The 22,268-nt window shown below is 34.5% G+C and overlaps 1 protein-coding gene across 6 annotated transcripts in view; it reads left to right on the forward strand.

Annotated features, from left to right (window-relative positions):
- The window catches only part of LOC121408977 (kinase suppressor of Ras 2-like), an 81,659-nt gene extending 69,251 nt beyond the window's left edge, over positions 1-12,408 (forward strand). For all 6 annotated transcript variants that reach the window (XM_041600727.1, XM_041600728.1, XM_041600730.1 and 3 more), the window contains 11 exons: positions 331-553; positions 1,082-1,145; positions 2,085-2,183; positions 2,997-3,085; positions 3,721-3,805; positions 4,539-4,627; positions 5,051-5,147; positions 5,610-5,743; positions 6,513-6,653; positions 7,801-7,930; positions 8,432-12,408. In XM_041600727.1, coding sequence (XP_041456661.1) covers positions 331-553; positions 1,082-1,145; positions 2,085-2,183; positions 2,997-3,085; positions 3,721-3,805; positions 4,539-4,627; positions 5,051-5,147; positions 5,610-5,743; positions 6,513-6,653; positions 7,801-7,930; positions 8,432-8,587 — 1,307 coding nt within the window. In that variant the 3' untranslated portion in view covers positions 8,588-12,408. The remainder of the gene's footprint in view (positions 1-330; positions 554-1,081; positions 1,146-2,084; positions 2,184-2,996; positions 3,086-3,720; positions 3,806-4,538; positions 4,628-5,050; positions 5,148-5,609; positions 5,744-6,512; positions 6,654-7,800; positions 7,931-8,431) is intronic.
- Positions 12,409-22,268: the final 9,860 nt, after the last annotated feature.

Here is a 22,268-nt window from a genome sequence, read left to right on the forward strand (position 1 = left end):
GCATGAATGCACAATTCTGATTGTTTCTGGTTATTCAGGAAAGAATGCCCATACCACAATGATCCTTATTGGCCATTACAAATCTTGGTAATTCAGGGTATAGATTAAAAAAAAGGCGCATCCACAGAATGAAATTTCCTTCGGACGATGGCAATTTGTAAAAGGATGTGTAAATTTTGAAGAAATAAGTGACAGGAGGTTGTATGGGAAACCAGTCCCAGGCCTAATTGAAATTTGTGTTGCTCCAAAATAAGCTTAATGATTGTTTCATGCATTATTAAAGTTGAAGCATTCTACCAACTTTCTCTTTCTGCCTTTCATTTCTTCCAGCTCGCTCAGAAACACAGACTGCTGTCAATGTCGCATCATCGACGGGTGACTCCAGTTCAAATCCCTCATCCACCACCTCATCGACACCATCAAGTCCTGCCCCATTCACCTCAACATCAGGCATTCCTCCTCCCAGTCCTGCCCAACCCTCGCCATCACCGCTCATGACGGTACCTCAATTCAAATTCCCACCAGATGTCAGTGATGACTTCTTAGACAATAAGTGAGTGTTACTTTTTTTTTTTAGTTTTACAATTTAGTCTCTTTTTTTTTTGCAGCGACAAGAAAAGCGGCAGTGGCATCAGCATTGAAATCTTAATCCAAACTTAAGTTTTTGAAATGTCATCATAACTTAGAAAGTATATGGACCTAGTTCATAAAACTTAGACATAAGTGTACTCAAGTATCAAAGACCGTCCCATGCAAGTTTCAGGTCACACAACCTAGGTCGAAAGTCCTTCAGGGTCAATGAACTTAGACCATGTTTGGGAAATCAAAACGAAATCTTAACTAATTTTTTTTATGTCAAAACTCTGAGGGGAGTCAAATTGACCCCCCCCCCCAGTTTATACTGGTCTGAAATAGCCTAGTTAAGATAGGGTTAAAAATTCACCAGTTACTTTTCTTTTTTGTAATGATTATAATTGATTATAGCATTTTGCATGTAGTACATGTATACATGTACTTGTATACTCATTCACTTATATTTCCTTACTGATTTCTTGTTTATCCTTCTGTTGTTTGTTTACAGTGAGAATGTAACATCGACCAGTAGTGATCGGACGATAACTATAGATTCACATGATACCCATGATGTAAGTATATGTTTCTTGCTTATATTAAATTCCTTTCCATTTGAATGTCAGTTATCACAAACATAATAGAGATAATGAACCCCTAATTGCTTCAGCTAATTTATTCTTGCAAATACATGTTTATAGGAAAAGCATCTGAGTATTTTTACTGTTTTATGCAATTTGAATCTGCTAGTAATAGCATGAAACCCACAAAATAGAGTACCGAAGTGTGATGTCATCATTTTTCACCTTTTTTTATTTCAGCATTTTTGATACCATAATTTGGTAGTGCATGATGGAAAAACTCCCACAACCAAAATTTGGTAAGAATCAGTTCATGGGGCCCCAAGATATGACCTCATGAATACATAATTAGCCCCATTAAAGTCAATGTATTATTGGTCTGGTTCTAACAGTTAGGCCAATAATACATTGACTTCAATGGGGCTAGACTTGTATTCATGATATATCAAAGGCCCCCATGGACTGATTCTCACCAGATTTTGTTATTGGGGTTTTTCACCATGCACTACCAAAATGTGTTTTTTTGTGACGTCATCACCTCAGTATTCTGTTATAGAAGTATTGTTATTAGTGGTATTCATAATGAAGAGTGTAGACTGTCAATGTGGTTGGAGATTTAAAGAACTAAATAAAAAAAATTTTTTAGCATATTTGTAGAGGAGTCAACAGAGAAACAAGGTTTAGTGTCTTAAGGAAGGCTATTCCAAAAAGATTTCCCATGTCTTTGGAACTTTGGGAATTCTCAGAGAACCTGATGATAAAAAGATGGATTGTATTTGGGAGCTAATCCAATAATTCAAATAAAAGGCGAGCGTATATGGGGTCGTTTGTTTGATGGTGTGACTACATGAGCTGAAGCGTCCTGAAACAAAAGAATGATTATCAATATTTGCACATCTGATAATAATTGTAATTTTCCCATTTTGTATGTAGCCTTTCACAGATTCAGAGAAAACACTCCCGGAGCAGACTGATCCTACAGACGAGATCTCTGATCCCGACACGTACCTAGTAGCAACTCGGAAAAATAGTGTAAGTTATCAATACTCCATCCCTAAAAAAAGGGCAGTTCAATAAAATTTCCTTTTTTTTCCATCCAGCCACCATTTCTTTCCCCTTTTATAATTTTATTTCACAAACTACTTAAGCCGTAATAATTTTAGAACATTACAACTTTTTATATGAACTAGAAACATCATTTCTTGGAGTCCCACAAATAGGGGTTATATATACCATACTGATGGAACTGCCCAATATTACACATGTGAAGTGCCTGATTTCAATAATTGAATGAAGGAGAAAAAAAACTGCTTTTGAAGTACATTTTGAATCATCTTCGTCAACTTCATCATCATCAATGACTAAATGATCTGTTGGGTATTTCATAAAGCTGTTTGTAAGTTACAAGCGACTTAAGGAATGACTGGTGATCCTTTCTCATTGTTAGTTATACACAGCAGATTTCCATTGGCATTAATTAAGTTCCCAAGGAGGGTCACCAGTTATTTGTAAAGTCACTCGTAACTTACAAACAGCTGTATGAAACACCCACCTGGGTCCTGTAACACAAAGATTAGCGATTAATTGTATGCTCGATTTTCACTCTTGATTATACATTGTAGTCGATGTAATCAATCATAGAAAATTGTTGTACGATCATTTCAAAGTTTTGTGTACGATCATTTCAAAGTTTTGTGTTACGAGACCCTGGACTAAATAAGTAATGAGTAGAAAATAAAATTTCCTTGGCAATGCCAAGCAACTGATGACATTCAAATCTAGCAATTCAATCTTTATCAAGAAAAGATTAATGGTATATTTTTTTTCTCTCTTTATTTCTCACAGCAAAAACTTTTATCAGAATGGGACATTCCTTTTGAGCAGCTTGAGATACAAGACTTAATAGGAACAGGCAGATTTGGGGAAGTACATAAGTAAGTCTCATAATTTACTATTTTTTGTTTGTTTCACTTTTGTCAACATGTGCATTGCTTGCTGTGTGTTAAAAGTCTCTTCTTTTTTTGCTGACAGAGCCATGAGTCGACACTGGTTGCGCTCTGGTTAATTCTGTTTTTATCCGTAACCTTTTCCCTCTCTATTTTGCACTGATATGATAATAATTTGTCAAATAAGGAAATTCAATTGTTGACCTTAGAAATAGATGATACATAGACACTAATCAAGAAAAAGAAACGGAAATATCAAGAACATCAAATATGGAAGGAATACAATCTAATTTCATATTTACATAATATGCAGTTATTTAAGATGATTTTTATCTAATGGAGCATTTCAGACCTTTTGACAATAGAGCCTCATCATTGATTCTTTTGTTTTCCTCAAATTCCCATTTGGTGTAAATTTACAAAGATTTTAAAAAAAGATTTATACACAATGGAGCACTTTCCGCAATAGAGCCTCATCACTACCGGTAATTCATATTTTTTCCTTGAATCCCCATTCGTTATAAATTTACAAATGATCAGAAACCTAGAGAAACTGTGGTCATCAAAGCAAACTTTGAGAGATCAAATGATGATGAATGCATTGTTTTGTTTGTTTTTTTCAGGGGTAAATGGCATGGGGACGTTGCAATCAAAATGATGGACATCGATACTGATGATGAGATGCAATTACAAGCTTTCAAGAGAGAGGTGAGAATATTCATGCATATTTGATTGCTTTTTTGGTAAGAATAATAGAGGTAGCTCCCAGCCTTCTGCTTCAGATCTTTTGACAAACACTATATGTATCAATTCTGTATGGCTTGTTTTTTAAATGGATGGAAGGCAACCATTTCAGATATTGATTGTCAAATTAAAAATAGTATTGTAATTACTATTTGTATTTTTTTAATGAAATTTTCATTGAATAGTTCTTGAGAAAAAAATTCAACTTAAAATTAAATTGGTGATTTGATTTGGATCTGGTGAAGGGTGAAGGTCATTGATAATAATAATAATAATAATAATAGCGGCATATTTACCCAGGGTAGCCACTTCAGTTCCGAAAACTGTTCTCCCAGCGGGCCCTGCTATTATTACCCCGGCTTTAGCACGGCTACCTTGATCGGGCGCACGAGCATTCGAGGGATTTCTTCCTACCAGGTACTCATTCACCTCACCTGGGTCAAGTGCAGCACAATGTGGACAATTTTCTTGCTGAAGGAAATTACGCCATGGCTGGGATTCGAACCCACGACCCTCTGTTTCAAAGTCCGAAGACTAATCCACTGGGCCACAACGCTCCACACGATTGATTTGACTGTGTGTGGTCAAGATTTCATTTCCAGTTTTCTTTTGGTTTTGATAAATACTTTCCCTGATTGATGAGTTTGTTTGATGTTATGATTTTATAGTTGCATTTTTTCCCTTCTTTTCATTCTAGGTGTCCTTCTTCAGGAAAACTAGGCATGAATTTGTTGTTCTATTTATGGGAGCCTGTATGAGGCCACCTCATCTAGCTATTGTTACAAGGTAATCATATTTTTATGGTTTGTCTCAATTTAAATTGCCACTTTTTACTGAATACGAAAAGTAAGTTTCCCTAATTCAATATACCATGACTTGTTTATTGAAAAGGATTTAAGAAAATGATGCAGTTTGGGTCAACAAAGTTGAGCATGTAGTAATAATTATTATGTCTGCCATTTTGTAAAATAATTTAAATGTTGCTAACATTTTGGGACATTTTTGTATTGTAATCTAAATGACTTTGTCATTGTCAAGTTCATAAAAACAAATTATACAACACCCTATCATTTCAATGCATGGATTAAAAAAAAGTCAAAATAATTTCTAGTTATTTCAATGAATCTTTGCATGCACCTGAATTTAATTTACTGGTTTTGCTATTTATTGATTACCAGCATTTCTTTTTCTCTGTTTTATTTCATTCAGTCTTTGCAAAGGACAGACGTTATACACTCATATACACCTCAGGAAAGACCGCTTCAACATCAATAGGACAATACAAATAGCTAAACAAATAACGGAGGTAAGATTGTCTCCTGTATATTATTTATTATTTATATTTAGTCATTTATAAGGAGTATGTGAATCCTCAAAGCTGTACTGAGAAAACATGATAGATATCTGTGGTCTAACCATGAGAAACAGATTGTGACACATATAACAGCAATATTCAGTTAATTAGCGTACATGTACTTTATACTTGTTTCTATCCTTCATGCTTTCCTTCATCTGTTCTCTCATTTTTCTGCTTTTATTGAAATTAACCCTTTGTCACTGTGGACTTCTCCTTTATAAAGAGATAGAGAGAGAAGGAGTTTGTAATAGAAGGAGAGAGATAGAAAGTGTAAAATTTACCCTTTTTTTTTACTTTAGTTACCATTAATTCCACAAAACTGAAAACTTCTTAAACTGCAATAGCTTCTTCACCAACATTCTTCAATTCCTCAACTTTGTATATTGACTTGCATCTTTCTTGCTCTCACAGGGTATGGGCTACTTACATCACAAGAAGATAGTGCATAAAGACCTCAAGTCCAAGAATATCTTTATCGAGAAAGACAAGGTTGTGATCACAGACTTTGCTCTCTTCAGTATAGGCAGGCTGTCCAAACAGAAAACGTAAGTTCAAAGAATAGCATTTACTCAATTTCAAGTCACAAGAAGACTACATAATGATAACCCAGCTCGGAGTGTGATTCTGCCTGAGCTCTAGAATATGATTGGTTTGTAGAATCTCGGACAGTGTCCCTCCAGTGGTTAGCATTGGTTAGATCTGTTGCCACTCAAAAGTTCCTATCTGCACCTGCCCAAACAGCACCAATTTCCTCATCATCAAATTATATTATAAGCAAATCATAAAACCAACTATTTTTTATCCATGTGTACTTTTATGACAAAGTGTTGGCTAATTTCCTAATAACTACTAAACATTCCTTGTTCCAACCCAGTTGCTTGATATAGTTCTTTGAGGTTAATTTCCTGTATGCAGTATTATTTTTTGTAGATGGTTGGACACCAGGTACACCACCTCAATTGTTCATTTCTTTTTTTCGTTCAGGGCCCTGTCTCACAAAAAGTTACGATTGATCCAATTAGTCAAAATCTATAGAAATCCATCAGTGTCATAATTTTTTTTCTATAGGAGATTGGCACAATGTCCTTCGTAAACAAAGAGAAGCGTAGTGAATTTTCAAGAAAAAAAAATGAATGCATGAATATACATCATAGTTATAAAATATTTTGAACAAACATGCATAATACATGTTGACATTGCTAGTCATCCATAGTGGTGATTGATAGAATCAGTCGTAATTCTTTGTAAGACGGGGCCAAGATCTCACAGTCATAATCTTTTCTATTTGTTTTTGTTTTGAATTTTTTATTCCAGGAGGACAGATACTTTAGTAATTCCAGATGGATGGTTATGTTACTTGGCTCCTGAACTCATTACATCACTCAGGATCAACACTGATAGAAACCAAGATATGGAACTACCTTTCTCAGAGAAATCTGATGTCTATGCCTTTGGGTAAGAACTTCAATAGTTCAAGGGTTACTAGAGATGCTAACTGTTACCCCAAAAATAAAAGAATAATATTTATTACAAGAATGTGACAGGTGTATGAAAGAAAAAAAAATACAAATTTTGGATTGAAAAGAAGAAAAGAAAAAAAAATTGATGCAAATAAGCTATTTGAAATGTGAAAGTCACTGTAGCATTTCCAGCATTGTATCTCATATGGCGACTGGCTAAAATACCTTCCACAAGTGGAGAGTATGCATACATCGTGTGCGGGAATGACTGATGGAATCAAATGACAAGGGTAATAATAAATCTGTAAGTGTTTAGATACTTACAATGTATGACTTAACCCTAAAAAGACTGGGGGGGCTGATTCAGCCCCCCCCCTTGACATTTTTCGCGATAAATTCGCCGCGCAAAATTTGTTGACCGCGTCGCTCACTGACTTTTTACTTTCAAGTCTCGCGCAACTTTCGAGACCAAAATTGTGACCCCCGGGTACGCGGTTCGGAAATTACGCAACATTTCGTAAGTGCATGCAGACCCAAAATTACTCAAAAACGTGAATTTGTGTACAAATCCAATGCAAATAGTGTTTTTAGCCAAAATTCATAAATGTATCATTATTTTTCCTTTTATTGCTTAAAATCAATTAATTTTATTTTTTTTATGGTCCAAATAAAGTCCCCGACAATTTCCATTGAAAAAACAATAAAAAACCAAAAGTCGAAAAACAAAGAAATACATAAGAAATTTAGAAAACAATAGAATACATAAGAAAATAAATGTGATGTTGAAATTTTTTTTAAATAAATTTGATCAGATGCCTATCTAGAGTATGTGAAACAAAAATTAGCATTTCAGGGGCATTATTTTATTAATTACAGCAAACTTATGATTTTACGCATAAATTAGCATAATTAATGAAACATGAGATTTTTTGCAGAATTTGATGTTATAGTTTTGTAGATAATGCCATGAGTAACGCGTGTGCCAATTTTCGTCGCGATCGCGCAATCGACGGCCGAGATCATAAGGGGGGGCTGAATCAGCCCCCCCCCCCCGGTCTTCTTAGGCGTCGAAATAGCCCAGTCTATTTAGGGTTAAGTGTCTTATGAATAACCAGATTATTGTTATCATTATTTTTGATCAGGACAATATGGTATGAACTGTTAGGAGGAGAATGGCCTTTCCACAAACAGCCAGTAGAGACGGTCATATGGCAAGTTGGCAAAGGCTTGAAACAACCACTCAATCACCTACAAGCTTCCAGGGATGTTAAGGTATGTTATCCTTTTTTTATTAGTAGCTCAAACAAGATGATATATACTAGAAGATAAAATTTGACTGCTTTTGAGGGGTATGGTGAAAACTATTCCCCCAGGTTAGAAAAAAATCCAAATAGAATGAATAGGGATTTAGTTAAAGTACTTTGAAGAATGCATTGTTTTTAAACAGTTACCAAGGCTTTGTCTGACCTTTCCTTTGTATTTTTATTACTAATATAAATTACAAATCGTGAATGACCAGAAATATACAGAACCGATACAAAGACTTTGTGAAAACAAGTCTTTGGGTATTTTTCTTGTGCACCCAAACTTCCATGCAAATGGTTCACTCTATTAAACAAAAAAAAAATGCTCTCGGTTGTTAACGGTGTAATGATTATCAATTACACAGTTGATACTTAGTGGTTATCAGTAGATCTTGGCATTGAGTTTGACCTGAACTGAGTGAACTTTGAGGATTCTAAATTGATTTGAATTTGTTGTTTTCCTTTGTAGGAGATCCTAATGTTGTGTTGGTCATATGCGCCAGAAAGCCGCCCCATCTTCCCACAAATAAGGAAAACCATTCTGAGACTACCAAAGAAGAAAGGTCTACACCGAAGCCCCTCCCACCCGCTCCACCTATCCCGCTCAGCTGAATCAGTCTTATGATGAACAGGAAATCGCCATAATTACTGGCGGAATACTGACATTGCGGCAATGGCAAGAGAGAGACTTGTCTTATTGTTCAGTCTGTTGTACAATAAAAGCCACCTGCATGACTAGAAGGTTTAGGGTAGGTGGCATCTATGGCTTCATGGGATATCTATGAAGTCTCTAAAGACCTTTGTTCATCTTGTAGGAGCTGATCAAAGTGTTTCAGTGAAGACGGCGACCTTGGCAATCTTAGAAGACAACCCAGGGAATCTGATGAAATAAATCAAGAGAAATGCCACATCCCATGGATCAAGGACAATCCTCAAAGAAATAGCCTTCTCATTCTTCATTGGAAACTCAAGTGCTGAATCTTGACTATTCTGTTCTGTCCTTCCACTCCAGACTATTGCTTTGGGATGTATTCTAAACAGACACCCAACATGAGCATGCTACTCCCATCTAGAGACCTATTTTTTATCGGTTAAATGCCAATGTGGTTAGTTTAAAGACTGTAGTAAGTCTTGAAAGCACAATCCTTGCCATTCGTCTTGCTCGGCTGCTTCAGTTTCGGTAGCCATCATTGTTGGTGGCTCAAGAAGAACGTCTGCAGCCAGTGAAGTTTGGTAAAGATAAATAATGCTGGGTCTTCATGTTAACTATGTTTACTTCAGACACCTGAGAGGATTCTTCTAAATAGTTTGGTGCAACTCATTTTAAAATTTAATAATCACATGATAAAATGTCAAATTGAAAGAAAAAATAAGGTAACTGACCTTTCTCATTTAACAAGTCAGTCTTGTTTGCATGTCTATTTATTAAAAATTTGCATAGATGTCATGCCTGATCACAAGTTATCCACGTAGCATAAAATTGTCTTAATACTGTGAAATTCCGAAATCAAGAAATTGGCATGTACTTTGCGAAACTCTGAACCTTTATCTTTCAACTGCCGAGGAAATATTTAAATACCAGTCAAGACATTCCAGGAGTACACTCTCCTAATCCCTCAGGATTTTGAGAAGTTTGAATTTGATTTTTTTTACAAGTTAACATAGCCCCACAGACTGGCTTTTAGAATGGTGTCATTATTGTGGGTTTATCTGTATCAAAACGAGTTGCATCTTGCATATTGTGTTCAGTCATTGACATTATTTTCTGAGATTTTAGGTGAGAATCCAACTAAAATTTGTATGATTGCCGACAAAAGTGTAAACTTTTTTCTTTGTAAGGGAAGTCAGGCAATATAATTGAAGTCGCTATCTTCTTTGTGTCTTTGTCAGCGCTCATAAATTGCTAGTTGATATACACTGTACATTGAAAAGATTATTATGATAAAGATGAAATACTTTGCTTCTTAAAGAAATACAACTTTGACAAATATCAATTTCACTTCTGTGCTGGTGGATAATTTGGTATTGTACCCTTAAGGCTATTTTATTACCCATCTTTGTAAAGGTTTTGTTTTTTGCACTATTTACAAGTGTGAATCCGGCAATCATCAATGTATATCTGTTCAAAAAGTGGACTTAAAAAAAACATCTTTTAACAAGAAAAGTGTCTTTTATGTACATGGAATATTGATAAGGTTTACTGTTGATTTCATTTTGAATATTTTGCATATTTTTATTGTTAGTCAGTTTACCATGTTGTTCCATGTATTGTGTTTCTTGCTTTTTTTTCTTTTTTTTGAAAAATACTGACTCATTCCTTTCTGTCTATTTCTTGAGAGTTATACCAGCTGGCCTGGCATTGAGATATTTTATCATCAATATGAAATTTTATTACATATTTAATTGTATTATGTTGCTATTATTTGACTGACGTTTTGTCATTTTATGTGGGTAAACTATTTTCATAGTCTTTTAATATTGCATCAATATTTTTCTATTTTCATTCTCTCCCCTCTCTTCTGTCTCTCATCTATCATTCAAAGTAGATTTGGATTACTGAAGTATATTTGTTTGGTATTTTTTGTGGAGCTGTGTGACCACCCCCCTCCCCCCCCCCCCCCCATAACCTTTTGGTAGACCAAATAATGAAAATCTAGTTTACTTTAACTTTTAATAGATAATTGTGTTCTATCAATGAAACGATTTGTAGAGGTCCTAGTATCCAGATTTATAAACATTCAAAAAATATGATACATGTATTGTTCTTTGAATTGAATGAATAGACATAGTATCTTTTTTTCTTTTTTACTTAAAAATACAAGCTGTATTTAACTCATTGTTCCTGTTGTATGTCTGTCTGTTATACAATACAGGGCAGAATTTCATTCCAATTGATATTTAATACTTCTTTATTTTCTCAAAGAATATAAATATACTTAATGATACCTATTTTTCAAAGCATGTTGGTAGTCACTGTATCTTTTTTCATCATCCAAAACTAAAACATTCTTCACAAATTACTAACTGAATATTTTAATTTCCCCCAAATGAAGTTGTCATTGGGCCTAGTTTGTAAATTGCAGGTTTTTCAGGAAATCATGTCATATCCCTCATATGAAAGTTTCCTAAGCAAGGCTTATGGAAACACTTCTTTCAATATCTTTGTCAACCATAAGTTTATTAAAGTACAAGAAAAATGTCAAGACTTATTGCTCATTTGTACTATACTATAACAGTATGAAATACTCTATCAATACTATATCATGTTATATCATGGTATATGAAGTCCTTTGATGTATTGGATATTTTATCAAACATGATAAAAATACAAATAAGAATAATGCATGCTTGACATTGGTAGATGTCTCAAGATGGATGTTTTGTTTGACAACATCATTGCTTTAATTGCTATTCCAAAGATAAAGTGTTATTACTTTTAAAACAGTTTTAAGTTTTTCTGAAAATTTTTACCTACTTTTGTATATTTTTAGAATATTTTGTCTCGTAATTGCCTTGATATGTGAGACTACACATAATTATAATTCCATACAATCTGTCCCAAAAGTTGTACCTGTATAAACTTTGAAATATTTTTTATAATGCCACCTGCGATAGGGGGGTGACAATTATCATTGTCAAAACAACTCTTCTTGTGCCATACCTTTTTAGATGAGGAAAAAAAATCTTTTTAGGATTGTACATGAAGTCAAACATTTTAATTGTACATCTTTAGTAGCAATGCCCTTTTGTAATTGTATGCTCTTTTTAATACCTATCTGTATTTTATCTGTATTTATAATTTTATATAATTCTTCTTTCAGGCTCCACTTGTTCACCAACTGTGTGTTTGTGTGCTTTATGTGATCTTCGTCTATCTGGGTTTTTTTTTTCATTTCTCATGTTATATGTTTACTGAATATATTCTTCATAATGAAATGAAATATTAATGAATTAGTGAACTGCCTGGAATCATGCCAAGTAAAGATGCTACTGGCAATAATGATATTTGTAAAAGGGGTTGGTAATGAACCTCAAAATCTAACCCTTTTTTAAAAAGGGGGTCATCATTTGTCTCGACTTTTCAATTTTGAAAATTATTATTCAAACTCGAGTGTGGTAAGAAACCCGATGTGATGTATTATGTTGAAATATTTGTGTATTTGTGCATTAATTGAAAGAAATTGAGAGTTTTATTTTTCTGTTTATGTATGTATGGATATTATATTTCTGATATATCACCCTAGTATTTAAATTCTGTGAAATGTACATGATGTATGTATTTTGATTTATTTACAACAAATATATTGCATTATAGACATTATGCATAGTTCTGTACTTCAATCATAATACACATACACACAAACATAAGATATTTGTAATTTTGTGTTTTAACATGGAAATGGTTGAATAAACAAATATTATCACGTCTCCTGTGATATGAACTGTAATTCTATGTATGGATTTCTTTCTTATTTTCATTAATGCCTAGTAAGGGTAAAATTGAATTATGGCATGGTTCTATATGCTTCAATTTTAACCCCCCAATCATTCAAATTATCAACACAGAAATTTAATGTGATCAATTGATATAATTCTTCATACTTATCATGAACTTTACTAGAAAATGCCAAAACTCCTTGATCCAAATGCATGGTTGAGTAACAAAAATACCAAATATTTGAGAAAGGGAATATGTATATGTAAGGGTACATTTTTAAGTAAACAGCACATTTCACTGAGAAATGTTTACACATTGTTTAAAATCTGTGCATATTTCCCGTCAAGTCAATATTGGGTTAGTTTTGTTTTAAGTTTGAGCAATGGTTGAATCATGCATGCATTTCAAACAGAATTTGAAGTCGCATGTATATACTTTCATTTTCATACTGAATATTAATCTTTGATTTGGGGGTTATCAGATACCACTGACTGATATATCTTATGTCACATCTGAAAGATATAATCTTTGTGTGAACTGTGATTTGGTACGTAATTCAGAAAGTGTTTATACCAAACATTTAAGGACTGTCTGGCATATCTAGCAGTATTTATGTTAGATTACATTCAAACACAATACATCATTCATAAAGAGATTTCACTCCCCCCCCCCTTTCTATATGTATGTGTCCTGTCATTTTTTGGTTATTTATAGTATGTGCAAGCCACGTATCTCCTCCACTCAATGTTATTGTCTATATAGTATAGCCTCAACAATGATCTAAAAATGAGGCATGTTTATAAATTGAATATGACATGACAACACCTAAAAGGATGCAAGATGATAATGATCATGTATAAAGACATTATGTGATGAAATAAATAATTGTAGATTTTAAATAAAATCTTGTTCCTGATGATAACTACATCGCAGGTGCTGAGATGACAACAAGCAATGACAACTTCATAATTAAAATAAGAAAAACTGAAAATCTGTTTTTGGATTTCTATTCCTAAGGAAATGGTTTGTAAATATTTGTAATAATAATGGTGGTGATGATTTCAGTATCACGATAGTGATGATGATGATGGTAATGATGATGATGGTAATGGTGATGAAGATGATGATGATGATGATGATGATGATGGTGGTGGTGATGGTGATGATGGTGATGATGATGGTGATGGTGATGATGATGATGATGATGGTGATGATGATGATGATGGTGATGATGATGATGATGATGGTGATGATGATGATGATGATGGTGATGATGATGATGATGGTGATGGTGATGATGATGATGATGGTGATGATGATGATGATGATACTGGTGATGGTGATGATGATGATGATGATGATAATGATGATGATGATGATATTGGTGATGGTGATGATGATGATGATGATACTGGTGATGGTGATGATGATGATGAAGATGATGATGATACTGGTGATGGTGGTAATGATGAAGGTAGAGATGATTAATATGAAGAAGAATAATAAGGAAAGAAAGAAAGAAAAAGATAAGGAAAAGAAGAAAAAAAGAGGAAGAGGAGGAAGAAGAGGGTGAAGATTAGAAAAAAAAGGAGGCGGAGAAGAAAAATGGGAAGAATAAGAAGAAAATATAAAGTAGTTGCAGTAAACACTTATGTCAAGAGAAAGTCTACAAAACGAAGGATACATGTCACTCTCATAGATTTAGATCTGATACAGAGTTATATCAACTGAACGAACAGAACACTGAAAAGTTGATCCAAATCAGACCAGGAATTATGACATTTCAAAGAATTGAATCAGTTCTATATGCATGTCTTTATGAATATGCAATGAGAAAATTTATGATGTCACACCAAGGAGATCTCCTTGGTCACACCCTCGCCTGTTCTTTTGTATTTTACTACAGTGCGTATATAAAAAACGTTTACACTTTTTTTTTTCAAATATTCCTATAAGATACTTTATTTGTAATGTCCTAAAGCTTTTTGAATAATTATTTAGATATTGGTTTAGGTTTCTTTAATCGAGTGTTGCTCTCGTTATCTAAAAATATTTCCGCTTGAGTGAGCACCACTTACTTTAAAAATATGACTTGCACAGAATTAACTTGAAAATAATTATATGAGCAAAAGTAGACATTAATCATGAATAGCGCTAAGATGATTGATTTAAAAGATATCTTTTCCTTTACCTCGGACACACACTCCCTCTGGTGCCACTGCCCCCCCCCCCCTCACCACACACACACACACATTCCTGGACCATTGCGATGATATTTGCTTTGCATTTAGCAGTGATTCACAAGGTTTAAATGTTTAATCGAGTAGAAATGTTATATAAAAATTTGCAAAGTCATTGTTTTATTCAATAGACCCAGAATGCCCCCCCCCCACACACACACACACAATTTTTTTATGACAGTACGGTCACTTCTTTCTCTCTTTTTGTGTGTGTGTCTTTTTCCCATTGACACAGTGTGAAGATCATTATTTTTGAGCAAACCTATTTCTGCGAGCTTTACATAAATGTTCAGTGATCACTCATGCGTAACAGCGTAAGTTTTTGCCTTGTTATATTGTTATCTGGTAGATGTACCAAGACCTAAGAATATATGTGGAAAAAATATCCACGTGTTGAATTTCATTCAATTTGGGTCACCTTTTCAAAGTGTAAACTTTCTATTGATATGCACTCTAAAAGTAATTAATGGCTACATTATTGACACAAAATTGTCAATTCTTCTCCATGTGCGGATCCAGGGGGCCGTAGCAAAATTCTTAAAAAGGAAAAAAAAGGGTAAAAAGGAGGAGAAAGAGAAAGGGAAAATAAGAGGAGGAATTCTAGTGAATAAAATAAGATGATGGGAAGACTTGGATTTTTTTTTCAATCTTTAATTCATGTCACTATATAAAATTTTCTTTCGCGCTCGCATTACCTGATCGATTAAATATATCTTGTTCAGTAGGCTGATATAGAGCTCAAAATATCAAGTTTGAAGTAATTATACAAAACATATTTCAATTCGAACATCGAGCTTCCATTCTTTATTCGATTTACAAATTAATTTGAAAAAAGTGCTTTGTAAAAGCTTGTAAAAATCTTGTCCATGTTTTATGGTCTGAATATCAAGTTTTTCAGCTCGCGCTACGCGCTCGCAAAATTGGATTTACCAAGTACCTATCATCTTCGTGTATTTTATTAAGTTCTAGAAATATCCCTTTTCATGTCTGATTGACATATTTATACGCGACCGGTTCGTCCTAACAAATTAAACAGTGAGAATAATATTAACATTTTCCGAAAACCTAAAAAGAAATCTGAAATCTCCTGATGAGCGACTATTTAATGTTGCTCTTTCTTCGATTCAACAAAAGAATAAAATATATTTCACACCCTAATCCAAAACAATTTCAAACACATGTAGATATGATTGACAGTTATTTTAAGAAATGACATTTATTGAAAAATATAAGTACATTCAACATGATTTTATAAGTAATAATTATCTTAGCCTAATTGGAGTTAGATTTACTTAATCAAAGCAAGCTAGCAATACGTGAATTTTCGTAAAATTGAACCCAAAATAAATCAAGTAAATCAAGTAAATTACAAGACAAGTTAAATCTACTGAAAATATCGAAAGATAATTACAAACAATAAATTATATTTATATACAGTAAGTGTTCACTACTAATTCTGAGATTTTTTTTACAGTGTATATATGACATTTTAAAGATTAATCAACTAAACAAGAGGTGGGACAATCAGTCAATTTTTACCATTTTTAAAGTGGTCAATAATCTAGCTCCATCTGTACTTTACTCGAATCACACTTATATCACAAGAATATCTTCTAAGAAATATAGACCGACAAATTCAATTATCAAAGCCTCACTCTATTTATCTAGAAATATCAGCCCCCTTTATTCAGTTTCTAAATTATTCAATTAACAGCCCCTCTATTTTCTAAATTATTCAATAACCTGCCCGCAACTACCCGATTAGAAAAAAAAACACGACTACATTTTCTTATCACTTTCTTAATTCAATCCCCTACCCCGACCAACCCCGTAGATACTGTATTAGATCAACTTACCCTCATTTTGGTTTATATTTGACCTGATTTTATTTTTTATTTTGCGACATGAAAACTGGATATTCTAGCCAATTTTTACAATCATAAATGTATTGGGTATTTAATGAAACAAAGCGAGCACGAAGAGCGAGCTGAAATTTTTTATATTATGCCCTACCAACTGGACATTCTAAGCACGTTTTATATAAAGATAAAGGTTTATGTATCTCATGTTATGTTACGCAGATGTGGGATTACCTCCATGGCTGCATCCAGGATTGGTAGTGGGGGGGGATAGGCTTCCCTTAAAAACGTGGGAATACTAGATTATTTTACAAGAATTTGTCCAGGAACATTTTTATTTTCACTAATAAAATACATTTCCCTTATGACCCCGTTCCTTTCGTTCCCCGGGTTTCGCTCACTCCTGTTCAGATGTCTTTTTAAAAAAGACATGCGCCTAGTGTCCAGTTTTCAGATCGGAAAAAGATTTCATTTGCCGAATAGAAAAATTGACATTCTAACTATGAAGACAATGGCCATTGAATGGATTTCCGATCAAACGATTCGGAAATGAAACGTGGAATGATTCTGGGGAATGATATACTGACATAAGGACTTTTTAAAACTCCGATTCATTTTATATTTTTTCTCTCTCTTTTCTTTCTCCCTTATTTTGCACTGCCATGAAGGGGGGCGGCGCCCCCACCCTATTTTACCCTTCTCACTTTCTTTCCCCTAGTTTCTCTTCTTCTTTCTCTCCTTTTTCCCCTTTTATTTTCCTCTTTTTGGCGCCCCCATTTTCGCATACCCGGGGCCCAGGCCCCCAGCTATATGCGCATGCTTTCCTCTTCCTTTCCTTCTCACCTACATTGTTTCATCCTAATTTGTTTTATCATTGGGAGCCCGGCCGTATGTTTCTCTTCCCTTTTCTTCATTTTCCAATTTAGCCTATCCCTTAGCATTTTCGCTCATTCCATTCTACCTTCATTTCTTGATTCTTTAGCCCATATTTCTTCCTTTTTACGGTAATCCTTTCCCGCTCCATTTTTGCATCCTTGACTAATTCCACTTCCTCATATCCACGGAATGTTTTGTTCGTTCTCACATGTTCTGCTTTTCCTCCCTCTCTTCCCTCTCTCGTACCCCTTTTCCTTTCCATTTCTTTTTTTTTAATCTTTCTTCTAAGTTATCTTTATTTTTGCCCCTTTTCTGTTCTTTTTTCAATTTCTTCCTCTTTTCTTTTTCTTCTTCGTCTTCGTTTTCTTTCCTCTTCTCCTTTATCATTTCCTGTTTTATTTTTCTTTATTTTTCCAGCGAAATCCTCCCGAAATCAAAATTCCCTGGCCAAATTTCCCCCGCCTGTTACGCCACTGGGTCAACTCCTATATGACCTCCTATGATTATGATCGACAAGGCAGCTGGATTATGTTAAGCAGAAGTGGCTGTTTCTTGTATTATGGTTATGAATTCGGTAACTATATAGATTAAACTTTGATCCAATATAGTGATTCGATCTATTGTAATAGATTTTATGCACGTGGTGCAAAATAAGCTGTTTTGATCTTTTGTTGACTTCAAGAAAGCCTGCTCCAGAGAGTTCGGTGTATAGCCAACATGGGTTCTGGGACCAGAACAATCACAAAAATAAAAAAAAAATGCCAGCGCAAAGCAAGCTGAAAATTTTTGACATTTCTAAGAATAGAAATCCCAAGCACATTTTGTAATCGTGAACAGGATAGGTATATATCTAAACAATTTATGCGTGCGCGAAGCGCGAGCGGAATATTTTGAGATTTAGACCTACAAACGGGACACTCTATTCATGTTTTTTAAATCATGAAAGGGATGAGTAAAGTTGGGGATCTTTTTACATAAATAATCAGAGCGCAAAGCGCGAGCCGAATTTTTTTAATATTCTGATCTGAAACTGGATAATGATTTGAATAGACAATAAGCTGCTTATAATATAAATAAACATGCACGCGCACGTGTTTCAGATTTAGACCTAGAATCTGTGCATTCTGAACGCATTTTTTTTAATCATGAAAATAATAAAGAGCTTATGTTTTTTTAATTATCATTGCTTTGAGTTTTGACATAGGACCGGGACCTTCTAAGAACATTTTGTCATCAGATGAAAATGATTACTATCTTCCAATATCTCTTCCTAAGTGCGAGATGAAACTGGTCGATATTCAATTCTGAAAAAGGACAATTTAATTATTAAATTAATATCTTATTAATAAAATCAGTAAGCCTATGAGAGCGCGAAATATGTTAATATTATGGCCTGCATGAAAACTTAACATTTCAAGCACTATTGTAATTATGAATAGGATGCATGAGTTAATATATTTTAACAATTGATGTGAGCGAAAATTTCGAGCCAAATTTTTGATAAACTGTCATGAAATAGGGATTCTAAATTTGTTAAATAAAGAATTAATATTGAGATGTACATAACTCACCAATCAAAATGCGACCGTGTAGCGCTAGCTGACACTTTTTGACAAATAGACCTGAATAGGGATATTTTGAGAACTTTATGGAATACACGAAAATAATAGGTACCTGACAAATCCAATTTTGCGAGCGCACGAAAATATTAATATTCGAAAATAAAACTTGACATTTTTACAAAGCCCTTTTTAAAAATCAGTTTGTAAATTAAAAAAAAATAATGAATGTTCGATTTCTGATCCAAAATATATTTTGTACAGTGCGTATAAAAAAAAATTTACACTTTGAAAAAGACCTAGGAATTGAAAAATATACAACATGTGGGTAAATTTTTTGCATATATTCTTGCGTTTGGGTCTCATCTATCCAATGGAATTAAGTAAAAATTTTGAAAGAATGTTACATTTGAGTGAGCACTGTCCATTGTTCTAAAGCTCGCTGAAATCTGTTTATGCAGAAATGCTCATTTTCACGCTGTGTCAAGGGGAAAGGGTGAAATCAAACTTATGCCCTGCGAAACGTTTCTCATTTCCCTTGCCCTTTATAGTCGATTGAAATAAAACGAATACATTCAAGCATTTATTAACAATTTGGCCACCCAAACTGAAATTTCAACACTTAGTAAGCACAACCTTTACCCTTTTTTGCCAGCTGGATCTTAGGACATAACTGAATCTGAAGAAAAATTTATATCAGACATCTCCAGTCTCTAGCATTTTTTCACGAAGTTTTTATCATTTTTTTAATTTTTCATTTAATACTCGTTTCTCCTCACTTTTCCCAAGCTTGACAATGATTAGCAGAATGAAAATCAAGCCTAAGCCATTTTATGTAAATCACAGCTCAGTGTAAAGCAAATATCGCCATTTTTATTTCTGCCATTTTTACACCGAGCCGATATAAGCCCTAAGCTCCATATATTGAACAAAATATTGAACAAGCGCGAGCGAAAATTTACGGTGACATAATTTCTTTTCTTCCAAATTTTCCCCTCTTCTTTTATTTCCTCTCTTTTCCCTGCTTTTTCTCGATCCCCCCTTCACTAATGGGGGGGGGGGGGGCGGGGCGGCCCCTCTTGGATCAACATATATAGGGCGCCCTGATGGCCCTGGAGGTCATCGTCCTCGGCTAGTAGGGGGTTAGTTGTTGTCCATGGGTAGTTGACTGGATTCCAGAAGGTAGTCCTCCGGAGGGTAGTTGTACTAGAATCTACATATGGCTCTATAATTATATGGAGAACATAATTATTAGAGGTGGATTGTATGGATTTTATTCATCTCTGTGATATGGGATTGACTGGATTGACAAACGTCGACTGCAAACGTCGACTGTAATATCAACGCACCCGTACGCGTACGTTTTGCATTTCATGCGCGCGCTATTGCGAGAATTCGGCTTCGAGAAGCGACACCTTGTGCAATGACATAGCAACTCAATAGCCTTTCCAATTTTTCAACCTAAATTCACCTAGCATTCCGTTGGTAAAGAAACCCCAAGATAGCCTACATCTGAAGGTGATCATAAGAGGAATATTGGACTATTTTGAAGCTCTCATCGCTCAGATTTTACATTACAAGATGAGCAACTCACCAGCGAAACCACCAGCGAGCGGCGGCGGCACTGCCTCGGGTAAGAAGAAAGGTGGCGGCTTCTTGCAGAGGAAAGCCAAGGAAAAGAAAGCTCATTCACATTCTGAAGAAACAGTTACAGAAGAGGAGCTTCTACAAAAGGAATTCGTCACACCAGAGGATGTTCTAAAATTGAAAGACTGCACAGAGAGTAAGTATTGCTACATGTAACGTGAGTGGATGATTCTACATGTAGTTTGATTAAAGACTAAAGTCTAAAAAAAGACTCAGACTCAGTCTCATGAGACATCATACGGTATGGTAGTGGATCGTATTACCGAACACTTTTCATGAATTTGATCATATCAAACACATTATTCCAATGAAATTCACCAAACTTTCACCATAAATACACAAATACCTACAAAATATAAATATGCAGAAATTTTGCCGAAATTGTTTTTCCTGTTTACGACATCAGCTTCCAATCGGACCCCTCTTCGCAAGTGAAATATTTTGGTCACTTGAAAAGGTATCGTATTACCGAACGTGTGTTTTCTATGGGAAAAGTTGGGAAAACAACAAAGTCACTGATGAGCTATTTTGACCATATTTTATTGTTTGAGTATATAAAGACTTCGAAATTGTGTTTTTGATAATTTTTCATCATTTTTCTATTTAAGTTCCCTTTGGAAGGAAGTTGCAAAGGTTTGAGCGTATTTGATTATTTTCTGACGCATATGATGCGCGCGTTCGGTAATACAAGGCCGGTCGGTAATACAATCACTCACTATACCACCATGACCACTCACCAGTCATGGACATGGTAAATACCTGGTAGTGCTAAGTGGTATGGTAGTACCAAACACTTTTCATGAATTCAATCATATCAAACAAATTATTGTCATAAAATTTACCAAACTTTCTCCATAAATACAATACCCACAAAATATTAAATATAAGTATGTAAAACTTTAGACCAAAAGCTTCGGTCTGTGAATATGTTGGTTGTTCAGCTGAACTCTGTTGGCTTCACTCACCAATAGTCAATACAGAGACCGAAGTTCTAGCGGGTTCTGTACAGGGGACTCAATGGCCATATATTTATGTACTATAAGTTCAGATAAAACAGGAAATAAAGTTGCGCATTAGCCAAGGTACATGTAAGTCACTGTTTTTGTTCCTTTTAACTTCATTTTTCCCTGTTTTTTGGCAATTAATGCGAAGAGGGAATATTAATTTGCATTTCTGTCGTGTTTATTTTAAAAGTTTTGATTCATTAAAGACGAAAATTGAAGAGCCCTGACGTGAGGATTTTGCATTGTAAGTCCCCTAATGGTGGCTGCACGATAGAGAGTCGTCTGTGTACCAGGAGAAATTAAAAAACTAAAAAATGTTTAAAAACTGACGGCTGCCAGCTGTCTAGTAAAACTTTTGCTGAAATCGTTTTTCCTATTTACGATATTAGCTTCCAATTGGACCCCTCTTCGCGTGTGAAATATTTTGGTCACTTGAATAAGGTATCGTATTACCGAACGTGTGTTTTCTATGGGAAAAGTTGATAAAACAACAAAATCACTGATGAGCTATTTTGACCGTATTTCATTATTTTTAGAATATTAAGGCTTTGAAAATGTGTTTTTTGACAATTTTTCATCATCTTTCTATTCAAGTTCTCTTCGGAAGGATGTTGCAAAATTTTGAGCGTATGAAATTATTTTCTGATGCGTATGATGCGCACGTTCGGTAATACAAGGCCGGT

Source organism: Lytechinus variegatus, chromosome 2 (genome assembly GCF_018143015.1).
Source record: "Lytechinus variegatus isolate NC3 chromosome 2, Lvar_3.0, whole genome shotgun sequence".
Taxonomy (NCBI): Eukaryota; Metazoa; Echinodermata; class Echinoidea; order Temnopleuroida; family Toxopneustidae; genus Lytechinus; species Lytechinus variegatus.